The 21,723-nt window shown below is 39.8% G+C and overlaps 1 protein-coding gene across 1 annotated transcript in view; it reads right to left on the minus strand.

The window, feature by feature from the left end:
- LOC144473311 (ejaculatory bulb-specific protein 3-like) overlaps nt 1-17,994 on the minus strand; it is a 29,365-nt gene extending 11,371 nt beyond the window's left edge. Inside the window, exons 1-2 of the mRNA XM_078187082.1 lie at nt 17,815-17,994; nt 4,088-4,262 (exon numbers count right to left, since the gene is read on the minus strand). Coding sequence (XP_078043208.1) covers nt 4,088-4,262; nt 17,815-17,979 — 340 coding nt within the window. The 5' untranslated portion in view covers nt 17,980-17,994. The remainder of the gene's footprint in view (nt 1-4,087; nt 4,263-17,814) is intronic.
- Nucleotides 17,995-21,723: the final 3,729 nt, after the last annotated feature.

Genomic DNA, 21,723 nt, shown 5'->3' on the forward strand with positions numbered 1-21,723 from the left:
CTGGTCTAAATCTTGCCTTCTAATTTATAAATTGGTGTAGCTAATGATATCCAAGAAATGGACGTTCAGAGCGCTTTTATATCTTAGAAGCACAAAATATTGTCAAAGGAATTATAACAAACTGACACGTGATTACCCATTTGCCATTAGAAGAGTGAAGCAATTGTTGTTCGACTTTCTTCGACTACGAATGCATATGAATTACGTGAACTAAGTCCAGAATTTCGACAAGATGAAACAGATGGTACGCATCGGCTTACCACGCTTTGTAACGCTGATCCCGGAATTCTATAGAGTATACAGTTGCGTGACAATCCGTTCTACGCGCTCGCATGATCCGGGTGCCCCTAATTCGATATCCGGCGAGTATATAGAGTAGATTGCTAATACAGGTAGAACCGTATCATCTCCACTAGCGGTAGGAGGTGAAAAGGGTGTGGGGTCCCACGTATCCTAAAGCACTGGAGCTTAAATCGGCCAGCACTATTTCAAAAGGGACCTCCGCCAAAGGGAAGGAATTCACAGAGATACTACACTATGCGACAAAAACATTTGTTTTTATACAGCCACAGAAATAATTAGAGCATACAACAACTCAAAAACTATATAAATAATCGCCAAAGAAAATAATAATAATGATAATAACTTTAATAACGACTACCGTTAAATATAAAAGAGGAGCCACAAAATATCAAGCATTAAATACCATTCGTTCATTTATCGCTATATATAATTTTCAGTTAAATGCGCTATCATTTCGTCGCATTATATTTCCACGAAAATTCTTTTTCTCAAATGAAATTCGTTAGACTGGTGGAATTCAATTCTACTTCATTTGCGAATGTTTGTAGCCGTGTTTCGAAACTTTCTATAAAACTATACCCTTGGTTGTCATGTCAAATAAATACAGATCACTTGATTTTAAAGTGTGCGATCTTTTTGTCGCAGAATGTAGATTCGTTCATGGTACAGAACGTGTAACGGAACAGAGGAAAACGAATCGTTTTGGTGCGAGAAAGAGAGAAGGGGGTAGTTGCGCAAGAACGGAGGGGGGCAGCAAAACGGCGAGAAGGGAAATAGGAAAGAAGAGAGCATTGCTTATTGGATCTCGAGGCTAGAGGTCCCTCAAGGCCGGGGGTACGTTAGGAGTCTGTACAATAAAACAAGCTGCGCCCCCGGGAGAGGGGGCTAGATTAAAGCCGAGATCCGTGGAATAGAAAAATACTGCGGGAAATTTGCCTGCTGGTTCCAGCACCGAGATTCAGGCGACGAGCTTCTACCCCCGTGCGACGATAGGGGTGAGCTGTTTTATTGCATTCTCTTCTTGAATTTTTTTAGAATTCTTATTTAGTTTCCAGGTGTGCCGAGCTCTTTGAGTTTTCGAAAAGTATAGGGGCCTACAAAGAGAATGAGAAAGCTATGAATCTTTGTGCAAATAACTATCCTTAAAGCTACAATAGTTTTGTGAGAACTGTAAGAAGGAAAAGTTTTCCTTTATTGATCCAGATATTCCTTGTGGTAAAATTAAGGATAAAAATATCGGCATCTGTCGGCATTAACTAATATTATCAATATCTTGATACCCTACGTGACACATTTCCCAACAGACCAAGAATGCAGGGAATAAATAATCCAGTATTTATCCAAAATGTATAACAAAGAGGACACTCTAATTTAAACTGTAGACTGCAAACCTACATGCACATGGCCATTTTCATTGTCTAAAAGACCAAGTAAGAAACAAAATGGAGACGTAATTACATTGTTAGCGATTCGCAACTTTAGAAAGATGAGAATATTTTGTTTGCAGATTTTTGTTACCGTAGTCTCGAAATCTATATTTTCGACATATAGGGTTATCGATACGTAGAGTTGCGAATAGTAAATGTTTAAAATTTCTAATACGTTCCAGTTGCCGCAGGAAAGGTGAATAAGAACGAGACGGAAATATTCATTCGAACTGCTTAAGTATTTAAATGGGTTTAATTATTTACAGGCAAAGATCGAGGGGAAATTAAGCAAGATTGACCCTGGAACTCTTGGTGAGAGGTTCGTCGAATTCAACAGTTTCGAAGTTTTAATCCTTTCTGGCCTGAAGGCACATTTAAAGTGCCATTTTCATGGAAGCACTGCTGCGAACCGAAACGCTTTTAATATATAAAAATTTAGTACCGCTATAAATGTATATAATCTAACAAAATTAATAAATTTATCATTATATTAGCACTAAACCTACCGCGATCAAATGACCGGTTCCTAATTGTAAAATTATAAAAGTTATAAAGATGTTTCCATGGGAAATGATCGAATAAAGTACATTATTAGGGCAATTACTGTAATAAGAACTGCACTAAATTTAACGAGATTGGATCTCCTCATTTTAACGTTAAAGGTAATACTACAAATTAAAACTGATATAATCAGAGCTAAATCAAATTTGTCACTTTGATACGATCGAACCAAACTCTACAGCAAAGAAGCAATTTAATTAGAAGTACTAACGAAATCTACAACTACCTTAATATATTCGGCGCACAGGTGATCGAATTTGTCTCTCGGAAAGTCTGTTTCCGTTCTGGAATTTCTATATGTAGATATAGAAACAGATCTATTCGAACGCTAAAAACTACCCTCCCCTTCGCTGATCGATTTTCCACAAACGTTATCGCGTGTTCCAGTATGTTTTAATTGCCGGCGGCAGTTCTTTCTCGCAGTTACCCATACTTTGTACGTTAGCATTCCGACGTTTTTATGCGGGAGCCGCGTGCACGTATCGATGGTTATGCATACAGCCGCGGGTCCGCGTTCTTTCGGACCCGATAACGATGATAAAAAGAAGATGGATGTGTTAACAGCGTCAGGTCGCGTGATATGTTTTCTCGGACGACTCGGTGCAGCGCTGCAGCCAATCACTGATCACGAGCCCCGAAAAAATGCAGCAGTCGAATGTGCTCGCCGATTCAATCGGGACAGAAGAAAAATTACTGGCATAAATCCGGCGACTTGTCCGTGCAATAAACGTACGTCTTAAATTGTGCTTAAGAATACAGAAAAGCGCGGGAAGCGATAGATGGGAGCGACAATAGAGTCGACTGAAAAGTCACCGTATTTTTAAGTTACGAGGTAAACGGATACGTCCGATCGTGGGAAAATGGTAAAAACTTTCTGTTCAAAAATTGTTACTAATACCAAAATGGTCTCAGCTTATATAAAATGGGTTTAGGCAGATCTCTGAACCTATGTATGGAAATTAATTAATCGTTAGTTCGTTTTAACTTGCATAGAATGAGATTTAAATAGATCACTGAATCGTCGATATCAAATTTATCTTTAGATGACTGGAATTAAATTCCTAACAAGTATCTATTATTTCAATTTCTATAACAAGATCTTGCGGAATGCTACTATTACGTCAAACAATTTGAATTCAATGCTAGATTGCAATTTTGTAAAATTTACTTATGCTATTAGACTATATTAAAAGCAATTCTTCACGGAAACATGATGGGATTACTCGGCTAGAAATCTCATTCTTACTACGGCAATTTTAATAAGATAAACACCGATTTACTTAAATTTCTGTAATCCTTTTACTGTTATAAACATGACTCATTTATTTTAATTATAAGTGTATCAAATCTGCGGCCTACTTAAGAATGTTCCTTGGCTATTTCAATAAAGATGGAGAAATGTCCATTCTTTATGCTTATAAGTAGATTACAAATTCGAACATTCCTTTCATCTTTAGGATGAAAATGTTAACATCAATATACTTAAATTCTTTTAATCGTTAAATGTCATGTATTCATTTTTATCAAAGGTAAATAAATTCGTAATCTACTTAGGAACGTCACTTTGCCGTTTTAATGAACATAATGACGTTAATTCGCTACGCCCTTTCGGAAGAGGATTAGAACACATTAAAATAGAATCAGAAGGACAGAAAAGATGTAAGGAAGGCAAAAAAGTGAACGAGAGGAACGTTTCTCAAATGTTTGCCAGTGCACCAAGGCAGTAATTGACAAAAAAGAGAACAGGATGCAACCGTAACGTGTCCGTTTTAACTGATACTCGAACGTCGACTCACTTTTAAGCTCCTTGCCGTCGGGAGTGCAGCTTCCCTTTTCCAGCAGACAGTTTACATAGTTGTTCAGAAGACGTTCGCTCCTGAGGATCTGATCCAGATCGATGTTGTCGTACTTGGTAGTATATTTTTCTTCAGCCAAGACGCAGACAGCTACGGCGAGCAAAACAATCACGACCTGTGTACAAGACAAATCGGAAATATTTGTTGAGAAACATGAAAAATGTAACGGTCAAAATTTGCCAAGAAGAAACAAGAAATTTTGGAAGAATCAAGGTTGAGGAGGGAAGTACAGGATTTTTTGCCACTTCTGACGAATTCTGAGAAACTCTATGTCCTAGAAACTGCCATACTTTCAACTTTCGGAATTTTCCGGGCTCCAACAGCAGAAGCTAAATTATATTTTCGTGCATGGGATTAATGTGTAGTAGTAATAACGTAAGTATTTCGACGTGTTTGGAGCGAGCAGGCCACTTTACAGGTTATCGCGCCAGGAGATATTTTTCAATTTATTTTGAAAAATAAGGGTCTGAGGTAAAATCGAACTACACCACGCTATACGGCGAGCCGTTTTCCTCCGGTAACGTTACAAAAGCCGAAGCCAGCGCGAAGCTGAAACTTTGACTTCGCCTTCAAAATTAAATTGTCAGGATCAAACGGAGTTAATTAATTATTACTTTCATATGCAACCTGGCTGGGGCCAGGCTCCCCGTTTCATTTCTGAGGTCCGCAGAGATGGTCGAGGATGTTTGGGCACGGAAAGCCACGCTTTTACACGACTGGTCGCGTGACTGTTGCTTCTGCGTGCAACAGGATATACGAAAAGTCACGCGACCCAAGAGCCACTGCGATATCTTCGCCCTGGAGATCAAACGGCTCCTGCATAATGGAGCTCGAAGCTCTTCTCATGGCCGCATGGGAGGTAATTCCCTTTACTTCGCGAAATTTCGAGAGCCGAAAGTGTTCGCCGCGATTTCACGATCTCAGTCTGAATATTCTACGAGCCATTCCTTGAGCCGATGGGAACAACGATATTCCCTCGTTGTGTGCTTACGAGTGACCCGTATCGTTTCACTTCCGCAAGAAAACTAGTGAGAAGACCCGTTCTTTTTGTCAACCGCAAATACATAAAATCAAACGGTGTTCCCCAGGCTCCTGAATTTCGGACACTTTCATGTGCCACAAATTCATCGACCGTCGATCTGAGTAATAACTAAGATTCACCTGTTGTATTCAATGTTTCAATTATTCCTAATAGACATCACATACGAAGTGATTTCTTTCTTTACAAATTTAGTAGATTGCAAATAATACATTGACACGACTTAAATTTGATGCATTCCAAACATAGTAAATTCTCTTAAATTGTCACTAAGCTTGTAGATAAAAATGAACAATTTAGGAAGAGGAGGTACGGTTATAGAGCCTCGTGGCTGTTTTTTATAGTTGTTAGTGTTAGTTTATATGGTTTCATGTATCGTCAAAATTGTCCATTTTTATCGACAAGCTCAGAAAAAATGTGAGAGAATTTACTATATTTGGAATGTTAGTTACTTCAGTATGTATAGTTCTCCATTTCTAATTCTTAATCGACGGCCGTCCCATGAAGATTATTCAATTCTACGATTATTGATTGTGTTGCAAAGCAAAAAACGTATGAAATTTAAAAGGAAAATTGTCAGTACAAATTGGTAACACGATCAAATGCCGAGAAATCGATTTATTTCATTTTTAAAAACAGAACAATGTTCCACGAGCGTCGGTCGTGTTTAAATATTTCATAACGAAAAGAATGAAAATAAAACATGAAAAGCGATCCTTCGGATGGTTAAACTATCGTTTTACGGATCAAGTTTTTTTCGGGGAGAGAGTACCATTTGATAATCCAAACAGAACATTGCGGCCCGGATAGAATTAGCTCTGGTAACACATTCACGTTCACTTCTGGTCGGATATACGCGATTTGAAACCGTTCGAACAACACGTCGGCCCGGCGACTATCCGATAGATCAAGCGCCGGCGGAACTATAAATGTTATTAACACAACCAGTTTACAAAATGCGCTATCGATAACAACCGTGGAACGCGTGTACGAGCTCGGTGAGTTCGGTGAGAGAGGGGGCCAGAAACAACGCGGTGAATTTCCCACCAGACAAACCTGACGCTCGTTTCCTCTCTCTCTCTCTCTCTCTCTTTCTCTTTATCTCTCTCTCTCTCTCCCTCCTCACACCCTCGTCGGCCCGAAACCGCTTTCATTCTCTCGCCCGTGCAGCATATTTTTCGAAAGCCCGAGAACCGGTTCCAAGCCGGCCCGCCGACCCTGTTTCAATACACAGGAATCCATCGAGCGTGTCTTTCTTCTCGATTTTCCCGGCGCGAATAATTTTTCGACCGAATAAAGGACGTTTCTGCTGCAACCGACAACCTTGCTGCCGCTAAATTATTCTTTCCAGCTGGCCCTGGTTCTTACGTAGCCCCGGGCACCGATATCGCGGAGCTGTTCGCTGCAAATCCACCCCTTTGTTCGCCGACTTGACCAGGTGGGGTGTATAGCGTGCTGTCACCGACGGATGGGTCCATGTTGACCCTTAACTGGTTAGTTTTCGACCCTAGCCCGATGTTGCGGATTCGCCTATCTTTTATTTTAGTTACTGTTTTAGTCACCGAATTGTTTCACAACATGGAAACTGCCAAAACGCAAAATATATGCAGTGGAAATAACAACCGAACGTCACAGTTTGTATCCGCTCTGAAGTTTGTCCAAGCAAACTAATGATTCTCTCATAAATAACATGGTTCATGGATATCTACTGAAATTGATCAAGAGTTTTTGTTCCGTCCCGAAGGAACAATCACCTGGAGTTTCTGCCGATGGGGTTCATGACACGGACGCGAGGAAGGTTATTTTTAAGAAGAAGACCCTTTTTACATCTGGCGAACAGATAGCATGCTACTATCTTTACCGTCTTCCTCAATAACCATTACATTCCACCAAAGTTAAGATTTTTAGGAGAACTGCCTAATAGCATTTTCGAAGCCCACAGCTGGGACGTGCCGTAAAACGGGTAATCATTAATTAGTCACACTAAGGTCGAAGGATGATGACCTGGACGATTTCCCGTAGCACTTTTTAACGCCATCAATTCTATACATACAAAACATCCTCACCCGCGACAAGAGGGTGTCGCCAAGTCAACGAAGACACTGATTGGTACTATGCAGCAGTAGGCAAAACCCAATCAGTGCCCTTCTTACATACCGAAATGCAAGTTCTCGCGGAAACCCCCAAAAAGGCAGAAACGCTCACACCTCCAGACGAATTCTAGTTTAACGACGATCGAGTCGAACGATTCGTCTTCACTTCAGTCTGCGAACATTCGTCGAACAGTCCACATCAAGGGACTCGTCATACAGTCGACCAACCAGTCGACATCACACAATCACAAGCAGTCGAGATACAGTTTCCACCTCCAACAGTCGAGGAAACATCCAACGTCAGATAGTCTCCCAGTCGAGACATCACAAGTTGAGTCATTCAGTCTCCAACGTCAAGCTGAATCGTTAGCAAACAACATCGTACGCGCAACCGCTGCTCTACCATTCGAATCCGTTACCCAATATTAATTTGGCGGGTAATATATCGGCGACACCGGCATCACGCGTCCTCCAACGGTTCAATCCGGTCCTTGCAACCCCGGAAGGGTGAAAAAAACACCCACGCGTCGGTACCCTAGTGCTCGCATCGTAATTCAGTTTTTCCAATGGACCAATACTTTCCTATGAGAAATTGCTTTGCGAAAATATTGACAATGTGGCATTCTTTTAACGCCGAAAGGAAAGATGTCAAATTTGAAACTAAACACGGGTGTTCGGATTATGCATCACACTGCCAGATCTAAGCTACATTTATCTATAATTAATCGTTTATTCAGAACCTCGAATAATCAAAGGCCTAGCCTACGTTAATGTTATGCCGCTGATGGCTGAGTATATCAAAGCTGACGATCTGTGAAATGCAAGATAATACAAAAGTATGAATAGTGTAATTAATATTGTAATTCTTAAGTTCTCGTAATCTAAATTATTGTTCCATCAATCCTGTGCTCAATAATTTCCTTACAGCTCCGTTGATCATTAGCATATTTTCATCCCCAATAACATAGAAGAACTACACAATATTTGTTTGTTATACGTCGCAAGTCGCTTCCGTTCCTAGATTTTCATATCAGATAATTTAAATTATGTTTCGATTTGGAAAAAAATGAATCTTTACGTATAAACTAAGACAGACTTCGACAGCCTATAACCCGCGGGTCACCAAATGATTCAGTTGATTTTTAATTAATAGCCACATTTTTTTCGTTTTAGCCTGCAGTCATATACAATTGTCGACGCCTAAACTGGAAGATCATAAACGTCACACGCGCGAGGCAAAGACTGCGTCTGCATCAAAGTAGCTGAAAAGTAACCCGTCAATTTTCTCTGATAGCTAGAAACACGTTCATTTCGAAGTAACTGTTAGCTTCGTATAGGCTACGGAAAATTCTCGATCTAAGATCATTCGATGTGGTTCGATCACGCGTAATTTCCGCTGAATCGGATCGATCCAGTGACCGTGTTCCCATCGGGGATAAGTCGGGTCAGTCAAATGGGAAGGTCGAGTAGCGTGTAACAGAATAGAAGATCGTGAATCTGATTGTGGACAGTTAATAGGACGCAATTAGTAACGCGATTCCGAGTTAAGTGGCTCTCGGGACTGATAGAGCCCTGCAACGAAGAGGCTCTTGCCTCCTCGCTCTACCTCTGCCTGTCTCCCCTCTTTTCCCTGGCTGATAATATCGAAATTTAATATTCTACCGATCTAACCGGGATTCGATCCAGATTTAGACCTCCTTTAATCCGGAGCTAATGCAAATTTGCTTCGCGGCGCTGCGGACCTGTAACGAACCCTTTTGATCCACTCTCTCTCTCTCCCTCTCTCTCTCTCTCTCTTCCTCTTCCTCTCTCACTCTCTCGCAACGAATACCTAAGACTGAAATTGAGACTTACGAGACAACCGTCGTTGAACCCGAATATCCCGATCCTGTTCGTACACACTTAATCCTTACTCGCAACCGGCTTAGACGCCAACGATTCCGAGCTGTAGCGATCCCACGCAAGAAAATCCTGTCTCGTTTAGAACCCATAACTGCTTCCGTAATAACCGGACCCGCGGACGTTTTATGCAAACTCGCGGTTTTGTGAGCCAACTTGCTCAAATGGGGGGCAAACAGACGCGAAGCGACCCCGCTAACTAAATGCTTTAACGAACCAAGAGCGAACTTAAAACGTTACCGGACTTTATTATGTTGTTCCGCAGAGTTCTACGCTCTCTCTCTCTCTCTCTCTCTCTCTCTCTTGCTCTTGCTCTTGCTCTTGCTCAGCACGCATAAAATTTGCAGTCGATGGCGCGATATTAAAGCCGAATGTTGCTGCTACCCAGTCCCGGTTCGCCTAACTTTTGCTTTGATCGTTCAGCTGCGGAACGGTTTTGAGTCGTGACGACGACGGTTGACTGAAGTTAGAACTATTCCATCGACGTTCTAGTACGTTTACCGATCTTGTTTTCACACGGTTAGAGTAGCCAGTGGCCATTAGTGGCCAGCGGATTTACCGGAATTGATCAATTTTTACTGGAGAAATTGTCAGACTTCCAACTGCAATTTTATTGACAAAATTATTAGGTCAAGTTACGTGAAACGTCGCAACGTTTAACATTCGGTCAAAATGTCCCATTTCATTTTGTTTCACAGTTGTTGAAATTATAAAGACTGTTCATAAAGTATGTTCAAACTTTAATAACACAAGTATATGATATAATATAAATGGCGAAAGGCTTTAATAAATATGAGCCGTTTATTTTGAAAGTGGCCTAACTCCATTTATCTTCAAATCGAGATATTTAAGGGTTTGCGTTTCAACGAATTTAATTTCTCCATTATTTAATTCTTTGATACATAATTTACTTCGCTTCTTATACGTGGAATTGAACATTGAATATGCGACTGGTAAGAAATCTGATATTATATACGATGTGACCTAATATTTATGAAATATTTACTTTCGATGATGATTCAATGCCGACGAGAAGATAAGATTCCGTTGCTTGAGTAACATGTTTTGTTATTGAGTAGCTGTCGCCGTTCAAAGATTTCGAAATCGGTGATTACCAAGGATTTCCCAACAAAAGACCATTGAATGATAGTCGTTAGGTATTTAAGTATTAAGTGACCCAAGGCTGAGCAAGATGGGAAAGCTGGATATCTTTCGCACCTGGACCCATCTCATTAGATGACGCACGGTGTCCTTGCGACACCGAAGATTTAAGGTGTCTTCTAACAAGTTACATCATCAATGACGCGTTGTTCGAGAATGTTCTGGGCGCTCTGAACGTTCTCGTCGAAAAATTCTCTCGTTAAAAGTTTGATAACTACGATTAAAGGAAACAAATTCTTGTTTGCATCAGCTTTCTGCAAATTAGTCCATAAAGATTCTGCATTTGCATCCCGCGGACTACTTATTACCTTAATTGACGATTTCGCCTAGGCGCAGAAGAAAATAAAGTCCGTATCAAACTTCGTTAAAGTCTTTACTTCGTTGCCGTTCCCAGAGCTGTTTTAACGTTACTTTACGTCGTTCCATGCTCAACCGTTTCCGTTGATTATGTCTCTACCTTTTTCTTTCATCGTTCTTTACCACCGCTCCTCTCTTCCGCTCCCCATCGTTCCCGTTGTTTCATTTTTAATTCACTTTCTTAACCTTTCATTGCTCGTAATTATTTCCTCCGGGCTTTGTGTTTGTACTCAATCCAGTCAGATTACGTATAACGACGGTAATGACTTGTTTCATTCGCTGCTCCGATGGCTATGACGACGGGTGAGTCGTTAAACGGTTTATAAAATTATTTATAAATATATTATCAAGTTGGGACGGTTTCTGTATAGCCTGAAATTATTGCGCACACGTTACTTCGGACTTATTTATATGGAATGGTTTTTAAAATCGTCTGCTAACATAATACAATATTTCTTCCGCGAGCGAAATTTTAAGGAACACGGCTGTAAATTCAATTTTACGTGAAACTTTCAATCAAAAACAGATACGAATAGAAGTTAACGAAACGAGATCAATTTTAAATAAAATGTGATCAACATTATCACTTTGAACAATTTACATGAGTACAATCGACAAACATCTTCCCATAATTTCACAAACTTTTCTCACATACTATGCACAGCGTTACCAAATAAATGTCACAATCGAAGAAAGATTGTTCCCTAGACCAAAAGGACGAAATACAATTTTTTCATCTGAAATTCCAGTTACAGAAGAATCATGATCAAAAATAGATCGAGCATGCATGAGGCAATATCTACCGTAAGTAGAATCAGCAGCTTATGCTCAGACTGGTCAGTTCTCGAACTTCTCGAGACCTACAAAAAAAAAGGTAATATTCTTTCTTTTCACAGTATTTTCGCTCGTAGAACAAGACAAAAGTCTCTTTTCACAGCTGTTCGAACAACGAGAACTGTTGAAAATCGATATGTCCGCACGCAGCGCGCCGGTTACAATAATATCGCGAAGAGTATTGCCCCACATTCTTGTCCCCCCCGGCTGAGGAGAAAGTGATTGCAATATTATCCACGTATCGTTCCTGTTTTTTTGTCGGAGACCAAGCCTCATCGATCATACAGATCCCGAAAGACCGGAGCCGTGCGAAAGAAACGGGATGGATCGGCTTGGCGCCAGCCCGAGCCCCACGCGAGGATAATTTCCCGCGGAACTAATGATCCCAAGGTTGATTGCGAATGCTCGCCGATTACACGAGACTCTTTAAAAGACCGTAACGCCGATAATTACAGAATCGATGTCAACGCGGCCGTATGCGGCGCACGTACACAAGCGAGAAATGTCCCCGTGATGCAATCGTCGCCGTTCCCATCGGCGAATCAAACTCTCCTAACGCCTTCCTTTCACTCGCGCGAATAAATTTCACCTGTGTTCGATGGTTTTCCCACCTTTCTGGTTCTCCGAGGACCTGTCGTGCGAACACTATAACCGCGTGATCGCGCCATTAAGATGTTAAGCGGAATTAACAGCGTCGGTCATATTATGTCGAAGACGCTAATTTTTGCGAATATTTATTTTCATTTACTTAAATAAATCAAATTTTTCTGAGGATTCTAGAATATTATATCAACTATGTTACTTTGATTTTTAGGCAAAATTTGTGAAAGCTTTGGATGAACGTTTTACTGATTTTTCTGGGTTATAATTCTCCCAGTTTTTGTAGCAAAGACATAATTCTTAGGTATAATTTTACTACTTTTTAAAGGAAATGACGAGTGGAGAAAGTATACATTTATATAATGCGTTCGTTTGTTATGGTTTCTTGATTCTTCATGTGGAAAATAAACGAAACATTTCCGGATAGTGTATGCATCGTTATTAATTTGTGCTGGTTTGGTGAAATTAAAATGTTGCAAACGAGTGTAAAGAAACTGACGATTTTTAATTTAACTAATAAACTCTGGTTCATTAAAATTGTATACTGTTAACTGGCGATTTTAATAAAAAACTTGGAACGTTGCTTTTACATTTGATTATTATATCTAGACTTTTAGATTCTCCAGATATTTCTGCATGAATATCCACAATCTATTGTATTTCATCTACTTACTAATTGCAAGCTTAACACGTTGACGCCGGCTTGACCCACCGGTGGGTCATACGTGTCAGACCCGTGAGCGGCGTACATTTGTTTATTTTGCTTGCATTTCAGAAAACAGATGCTACAAAATAGGTTCATGTTATTTTATCTGAACATTATAAACAGATATTCAATAGTAAAAACATAGAAATTCAATATTATAAACTTAACATGCAGTCAGTCCCATAAGTATTCGTACCCTCATTGCTTATAAGAGAAATCTGTTGAAATCAAGGGCTGTTGTGGACTGTTATTACGTACCACGAGGAGGAAAATCAATTTTGTTATAATTTGGTATTAATAAACTTTATACATGTCTTCATTCATAATAAAAAGTTTATTGCAAAATCTTACATGCGTCCCTTGATTTCAACAAATTTCTCTTATAAGCAATTATGGTACGAATACTTATGGGGCTGACAGAAATTATTTAATTTTTGTAAATGTCAGGCAGCGACTCACAGAGAAAATCGTGAATATCGACACCGGTGTCAACGTGTTAAATGCCTGAATAATCAGTCTATTCCAGACATACGAATGAAAAGTGAATAAGAAATTGAGCCGAAAGCAGCTAAATTGAAAAAGAGGTAGAATTCTCGTTCGAGGGAAATATCCAAAACCGAAATTTAACGTTTCTGCTACGGTCGAAGAACAAAGTCAACAATGTCGCAGAGTAAAATATGAACAGCGAATGTTCAGTAACCGGTTTTACACAGCATAGGAGGTGGCGATCCCATCTGAAACGCCGAATAACAAATACAGAACATTCCGTGGTTTCGTTTTTTCGCAAGAGGAAACGATTTCGAAATAGTGGCCCACTTTGTAATATTTTGTAATTTTTATACGTTACAATCGAATATAAAACACCTGCGGTATATTTTGCGGATGTCACATTGCTTCTTTCATCACGGTTATTACTATACCCACGGTTTAGCGCGCACATTTTATACTCCGTCCCGTGGAGTGGTGTTTTGTTCGGCTCGTATACGATAATTGTTTTCGTTAGTTTCGGAATCAATTAACTGTTTTCTGTCGGGCACGCTGGAAACAAGAACGCTCGACTGCCGAAGCGGTTTCCTTTATCGTTTTTACTCCGCGTAATCATTCGTTTAATCATTCGCCCGGTCGTAAATACTTTTTCGCTGCAGTTGCTGAATAATCTGGGCCCGGTGTGACTTTAAACTTGTAATTAAAAGGAGAAGACAAATTAAAAAAGCAATCGAAGCGACCTGGATTTATACAGCGGCGCAATTGTTAACTTAACGAAATTTCTCGATTCGGTTCAAATCAACTGGACATTTCTCTCTGAAAACATTACTACAGAAAAATAAAAGTGAAAAGACTCCACATTACTTTAAACAGTTACAAATTGAAATAAAGAAATACTAATATTAATGTACTCATATTGGATGCGAATTAAAATGTAAGAACAATTCCTTATAAGAAAAATAGAAAAGAAAATAGAAGCCTCACAAACGAGGACAATTTATTCACCGACCAGATTGCGCTTAAAAATCAAGACGGCAATAACCGTAAATCAGAATGGAAAAAAATCGATGAATCGTTTTAATGTGAGTTTGATAGCGTAACGAATTATTTCGCCTCGAATTCACTACTTTTGAGCTCACGTTATTGAGCATAACGTCGCAATTTTCCAGAACACCTCTCGAAAATCAGTGACGAGAAAGAAAATTTGGTTCTCGTTACACAGGCGACCAAGATAATCAGATTGAAAACCAACGTTTGGAAACTCGAGCCGACGGTTCGAGTATTAAAAACTGCAGACTTTTTGTTTCACAGGAGTTATTAAAATATATAATACCCGGATAACAACCTGTTTTCGCGAGCAGATCTTTGAGGATATTATTCATCGCAGCCCTTACAATCCATTTTAAAGCGGCGAATTCGAGCGGGATTTCGCTGAAATATCGCGGACGACTGAAAGCTAAAGGCTGTCCTCATTAACGCGCTGACTGTTATACTGTCCATTAAAATTATCGCGATGGGAGGGCCGGGCGATAGGTAGGGAACCTTTCCCTCAACAAATGGAAACACAGGAGGACCTGTTTTTCACGGCGGAAACGTCGCCGGCTCTCCCGGCAAATTGATTTTCATTCCGGATAAAATCGGCTCCCGTTGAATAATTAATAACCTTCGGCCGACGTCGTCGTCGCCGCGGTGAAAAATCGCATAGATGGAAAACAGATCCAGAAATTCGGAACGTTCCGATCCCGGCGAACGTCAACATGATCCTTTTTTTCCGGCGCGCAAATCCGAACCGTGAAATGGAAACCTTCATGCGTCAACGGTTCGGCAAACTTCACGAAGAACAAAGTAAACAGCAGGCCAGAATTCGGCCGCGGGAAAGCGCGGGCGGGATCGGTGACGCGAACGCTCGCCGAAATGAAACCTATCGCGGGGGAAAAAGGCTCTCGCAGTGTTCCAAGTTAATTTCATTTAAATACGGCAAACACACGTGCGAGCACAAGGAAAATTTCCGCGGACGTCTCGTGGAGCAGAGTTCTTCCGTTCTTCGCGACGTTGATGCAGCTTATGGTAGCGTCGAATACCGTGCACTTTTCGCTGCGGTTGTACGATCGAAAAATAGGCAAAATTTGGAACAGTTTCTAGGGTCATCTTTGTGGCACCTATTGCTACATGTTTTCTTCTGTGCAAATACCTCAGTGAATGACTACATGTAATCCCTTGCACTATAAAACGGTGAGCAGATTGAAACAAGCTGAGAATGCCGGTGCACTAATCACAACTTATAAACATCATTAACGAACGAAGAAAAATTGTACTTGGCTCGTCTGTCTTCCTCATTGATGCAGAAGCTTTTCATTTTGCACAAAGATCCGTAGTCTGATCGTTAGTATTAGCGCAGACATGGGAGAATGAATATAATTCCTTTTCCTCGTGCAGGAACTTATTTACAACAAGGAAGTGATCATCGAAATAGCTGTGAAAGACGTCGAACTGTAAGCCATAAATTATCTGTGAGATCAAACTGCGAAAACGTGAACATTACATATGTGCGCTCACGTATGCAACATGCGTACATATGTATTCGCGAAGCAGTAAATAGCGTTTCTAATAAACTATAAAATGACGTAAGTTGAGAAATAATCACTGTGTTTAAGTAACATTTGGCATAAGCTGCATCGATACAGATTTCACGAAACAAAAATTGTTGATTCGTAATAAATACCATAATTATGAGCACCTTTGATTATCAAGTGAGGAAATTCTAGTACAAAGAAAGGAAAAGCGACCGACCCATAGTATGGAGAAAATTTTCCATATGATTTTCGCTGGATCAGATCGACCCGCCTAGGCAGTAATTCTCAAAAACGTGGATCTAATGCGACATCGGGGCGAGAAGACGCGTGACGCTCTAATTCGAGCATCAGCGTGGACCGTCGTTGGCGATTAACGCCCCGCGAGACCATTTAACGATGTAACCATAAGGAGGCTGAACGTCTTTCGCGGCTCATTAAGTTTGAACGCGTGCGACTACTCGAGTTATCGCGGCCTGAGAGAAGATCGGGCTGCGCCGTGTCGGAGTCTGTTCCCTCGAACACGCTACGGTTACGTCTAATTCGAGGAAACAAGCTCGCTTCGATTCGAAACACGTCCTCGTTGCGACGGGCCGAAACCTTTCCACAGTTTCCAACCCCGGAAAATTCGCAGTACCCCGACGCAGCCCTCTAGAATTAACCGATTCATCGGGAGAGACGAGTTAACTCGTCATTTAGATGCAAACACAGCTCGAACATGATTTTTGGCTGCAGCCCGAAACTTGTATCGTGAAATTTTTTAAGAAAATTTAACAGGCAATACGGAATTTGTCTTCGGCATCGCACTGCTTCACTGAACTTTGTTGAACACAAGTAGCAATTAATAAAGTTCCGCAGTTCCACGGCTTCTGGATGGACTAGATCACTTTAAAATTAACCCTCGTCGCCTATCGTGACAGTCTGGCTCAGTTTTCACTGATACTGAATGAATAGTTTTTAACCCTTTCCCAACCGAGTCTAGGATATTCGTGACTTGCAATGTAAGATTATAGAAATATATGTACGTCATTCGTTGTTCAACGAAACTAACTAACGAAAAACAAATGCCTTGAAATGAACGAATGTCTCTATTACTAAAAGACAAATAAAATTAGAAAAATGAAAAGCGAATGATGGTTATAATATTGTTCTCCTAGATCTCGTCAGGCAAACCTCCTTAATTCCATGTCTTTCGAAGGAATTAGATCAGAGCAATGCTCATTAAAAGATCTGAACAGACACAGCCAAATAGCAATTATTCTAAAGATTCTTAGTTCTACGTTTATCAGTGAAACTGGATAAGATTGAACCAAGTAAACGAAACGCAAAACCGTGACACTGTTAGAAGAATTTAATAACTAGATTATGCTATTTATAACAGAAAACATGTATAAATATTTAGTAAGCATATAACATATTTATAACATTAAAGTTATTTAAGACAGGAATATATGTCCTTGCAGTTCCAATTCTTTGCAACCGACGTACATTTTTGTTTGGCATAGAGAACCGTTGTCTACTAACCAGACACAACCGAGTAGTAATCATTGCTAAATCTCCTTAATTCATTATCTATGCAGGATCGAAGTAGCTTTAATTGAAAACCACTGACTTGAATCGAATTGAACTAAAATCACATCGATGATCCAAACTGCATAAAACGTCATTTCAGATAAAACACTGTTTACCCAGAACTCAGAAAATAGACAGCAAAACACGATTAAGCAGGGCTGAAGTTTTGATCAGGTCGGCGAAATGAGGAAAAAGTCGTGGAAAAAATCGCAAGGAGGAAAAACGGTGAACACTGGTGGACAGGTCGGATCAAAGAGAGAGAGAGAGAGAGAGAGAGAGAACGGGAGAAAGGGGTGGGAGAGAAAGAGAAAGAAAGAGAGAGAGAGGGGAGGGGAAAAAGTGGCGCTTACCTTCATGTTGGCAGCTTGTGTCGAGCAGGAAAGCGAAGTTAAGCGTGACTGATGCTGGCTTCGCCGGCGATCAACTGTTTTATACCCGGCCGTTTGCCCAGCCTCCAAATTCGTCGGACCGGTGATTCGCTTCTCTTTCTCGCACCTGTCCGTTCCACCTGTCATCTCTTTCACTCTCTCGTGGTTGCTCTCCCGTGCTCTGTTCTCCCCGTTCGACGTCGGAAACGAGGAAGGAAGGGGCACGCCGCAGAACGAAAGGTAAACGCAGTGTCTCCTCGGCTTCTGAGAATCGCGATGACACGTGTGACTGTTAACAGGCTTGTTTCTCTACTTTTTTTCTCCAGGACCTCGCTACACGATCGATCGCTGCCCATTTGTCTTCGATTCTCGGCGACGACGATCGCTGGTTTAGCCCAGTGGATGATCTTCTTGCTCTTGTTTCTCCTCTTGGCAAGCAGGTCTAACCTCTGATGTTTGTTTAGACTTTTTAGGGATTAGTTTTGGCACTCTATAGAGAGAGATTTGTTTTAGATCCATGCGATAGCGTCGCTTTTGGTGATGGAAATTTTAGGGGATTTTATAGAATTGATTTCTGCTGTTCTTAGTTTTGTAAAAGACCAGCCGGCGTTTGTTTCAAATTCTTACGATAGTGTCGTCTCTGATAATGGAAGTTTTTGGGTATTGTAAGGATATAACAAGCTTGCTGTCCCCATTTTTGTTTACGACCTGTCGAACTTTTTGCTAGATCACTAATCTCTAATATTTGTTTAGGTATTTCAAGAACTACTCGATTTATGCTAGCAGTTTTACAATCGATTAGGTAGGACTGTGTCTTATGAAATTTTTTTTTAACTTGGAAGATATGGAGCTTTGTGACTGGACTTAATCAATTATGTTTGTTACATTCCTTTGATACTTTGACTTTTGCATCACTCATATGTGGCTAACGAAATTACATCATCACATAAGGAAATTAATTTGCAATAATAATAACTTGAATAAAATAATTTCATTTTGTTGAGGACAATGAATGAATTTATCCGAACAAATAATTACTACTTCTTTCGAAAAAAGTTCGTAAAAAATGTGCTCGCGGCCCTCTTGCGTAGCTCATTGACACACACTTATCGTTAGCAGTTGTAGCGTTAATTAAGCAATAATTGGTTAGACATTACAGTGTCACTCGCCTCCGTAATAAAATTAATTACGAAGCTTCTGCAGGGGGTACAAAGGACACTCTGCGTATATGAGAACTGTTTCGCCACGGGACAAAATCTACTCTCTCTCTCTCTCTCTCTTCTCTCTCTCTCTCTCTTTCTCTAAAAATGGAGGTAGAGGATTAAAAACGTTGCGGGCAAAGACCTTTCGCGAATGGAACAGCTTGTAGGTAGTTTGGCGGATGATTTAGCGCACCACTCCTTGAGGTCGACTACTTCAGGGTCGAGAGAGCTGTCCGGGAATCGCTATATGTAGCTTGGAAAAAATTAACTATGCTGCGATTACATCGTATCAGTTGCAAAGGACCAGGTTTGAAGCAAGGACAAGAGTCGAGAAACACCAGTCCCAGAAAAGCTGTTAGTCATGAGCTATTTTTGTCTTGTGAAATGTTTCATTCTTCAATGATAACCCATTTATTCATTTACACTGGCCAGCATCTCCTTGTAGGAGACATTGCATTGAATAATGAGTAATAAGTATAATACATTTTATCTTGAATTGTAAACGTTGCTACATGGATAATTTATTGTAATACTTCTCGGAACGATTTAAAATGGTTTTAATGTTTGAATCTCATTTCTGAACCATTTTAAAAGGATTAACATGCATGTGGAGATTTAATAATTGAGTTCATTTAATTGATAATTTTTAATTACTTCCATTCAGCTTCAGTTTGTTTAATCGTCGCGGAAAAAAATTCATCCTGGCAGAGGCTAATTCAGTTTGACTCTTGAATAATGCAATTCTCACAGATGACTGTGTTCACTGCGTGAGTCATAAAATGTTGGCAAGAAATAGTGACAACAGAATGATTAGAAAATTCAGTTCATTTTAAAATTTAAATTAGTATTGTCCATTACCAGGTATTCTAACTAAATATAGAAACAGTTCAGTCGCGGATGACGACAATTCACTTGCTCGATAAAAGTCTAACGCGAGTGAAAAAATTAGCTGCACACATTTTTCAAATTATCGTTGAATAATTGTTCAACGCTGTCGCACATTTCTGCTTGGTTCTACGATCTAAACGATTTAATGCCATAAATAAACGCTTCTACAATGATTAATAGTTATCGATTGGAGGTTCTAAAGAAATCGCATGCCCATTGTATCAACGTTATTCACACAAGTTCTGTTTGCTCCGACCATTTGAACAGAAAATGTTAATTCGAAGACTCGGAATCTCAATAGACGCATTATTTACATCTCTCAGAATTTCCTGGGAGAGCATGATTGGAAACATACTACGAGTACTTGCGAGGCTAAATCAGTAAAGCAGGATAACAGGAATGTTAAACAGTCAGAAGATATCATGATTATATTATCGATATTATAAATATTCAATTCTCACTTGCGTAATTGATAGTGAAAATATAACCTCGATTAAACTGTTACACTAAAAATGGATTATTAAAGATTATTGTTATACTAGATAAGAAATATTAGATAAAGAATGGATCCACTTGTTGGACGCTTATAATAAATTATCTCGTAAGTAAATAATGCATGATCTTATGGTCTAACTGTATCCAGGTTTAATATTAAAATTCGCTCGAGGTTCTCGCGAAATTAAAATGAAACGAAGAGGAAAATCGTTCGTTGTACGACACAATGAAATCGTTATCCTTTCTGGAGAATTACCGCAGTGAGTATAATTCACCACAAAGTTCTGCTACCCGTTGATATCGCGCGGGGTGACGCAACGGTCCAAGAAAGATCTAGGTCGTTAATGGACGCGGCTGACAGTCCGTTTCCCCTAGCAATTTCGTAACAGAAACTCTGGAAAAGTCCATAATTCTTTCTTCAAAGAAGCCCCGACCTACGTACACACTTGTACTGCTGACGTTCGAACATCTTTCACGGCGCGAGTGTTAGCGCTGGACCAATGTTTGTTCCGCCGATAGTTGCATCACTCGGACAACAACAAAAAAGGGAATTATGCTTGACGCAGAGACCACAGTGTCGTTAAAATATTCTTTGAATCGACTAATCAATTCCAATTCCTCTTTAACGCGTCGAGTGTCACGCTATGTAGGTGACAATAATATTTGACTAGTTCTGAAAATTCATTTTTATTGTCACATGTTCAAACAAACTGAATGTTACTGGGATATTTAGAATGCAAAAGACCCAAAATATCATCGTCTACAATACATTTGATCCTTTTCGTTTAAGTTTCATTAATTCAATTATTTTGACTTCGTGGAACATCGAATACATACCTCATGACACAATCTGTTCGGTATATTTTCACATTCACTGTAATGTTGCAATATATTGTAGATAGAACAAGAATAGAATTCTATTTCGATGTGGAAACAGAAATGTGATTAGTTTCGTTCGAAATCCTCGCCACGAGGATGACCCACACACGATACAAATTATCTTCATTAATTGCAAGACGTAGGAATATCGTATAGAAATTTATCGAAATTGTCTTTCTGTTTTTGTCATCTTGCATTTGAGCTACTTATTTTTTATCAGAAATACATACAATTTGCAATCTAGTAATAACGCTGATTACTTTTACGCATTGAACAAATATGACTTGAAGAAAACGTACAAAACTCTTGTGACACTCAACACGACGATTACAATTGAATTCAATTTGGTTTGAGAAATATATATGAATTTTTAATGTATTAACGTGTCAAGATAATTCGCCATATTAAATCTAAAGTGTAGAAGTGT

The sequence above is a fragment of the Augochlora pura genome, chromosome 7 (genome assembly GCF_028453695.1).
Source record: "Augochlora pura isolate Apur16 chromosome 7, APUR_v2.2.1, whole genome shotgun sequence".
NCBI classification, from domain to species: domain Eukaryota; kingdom Metazoa; phylum Arthropoda; class Insecta; order Hymenoptera; family Halictidae; genus Augochlora; species Augochlora pura.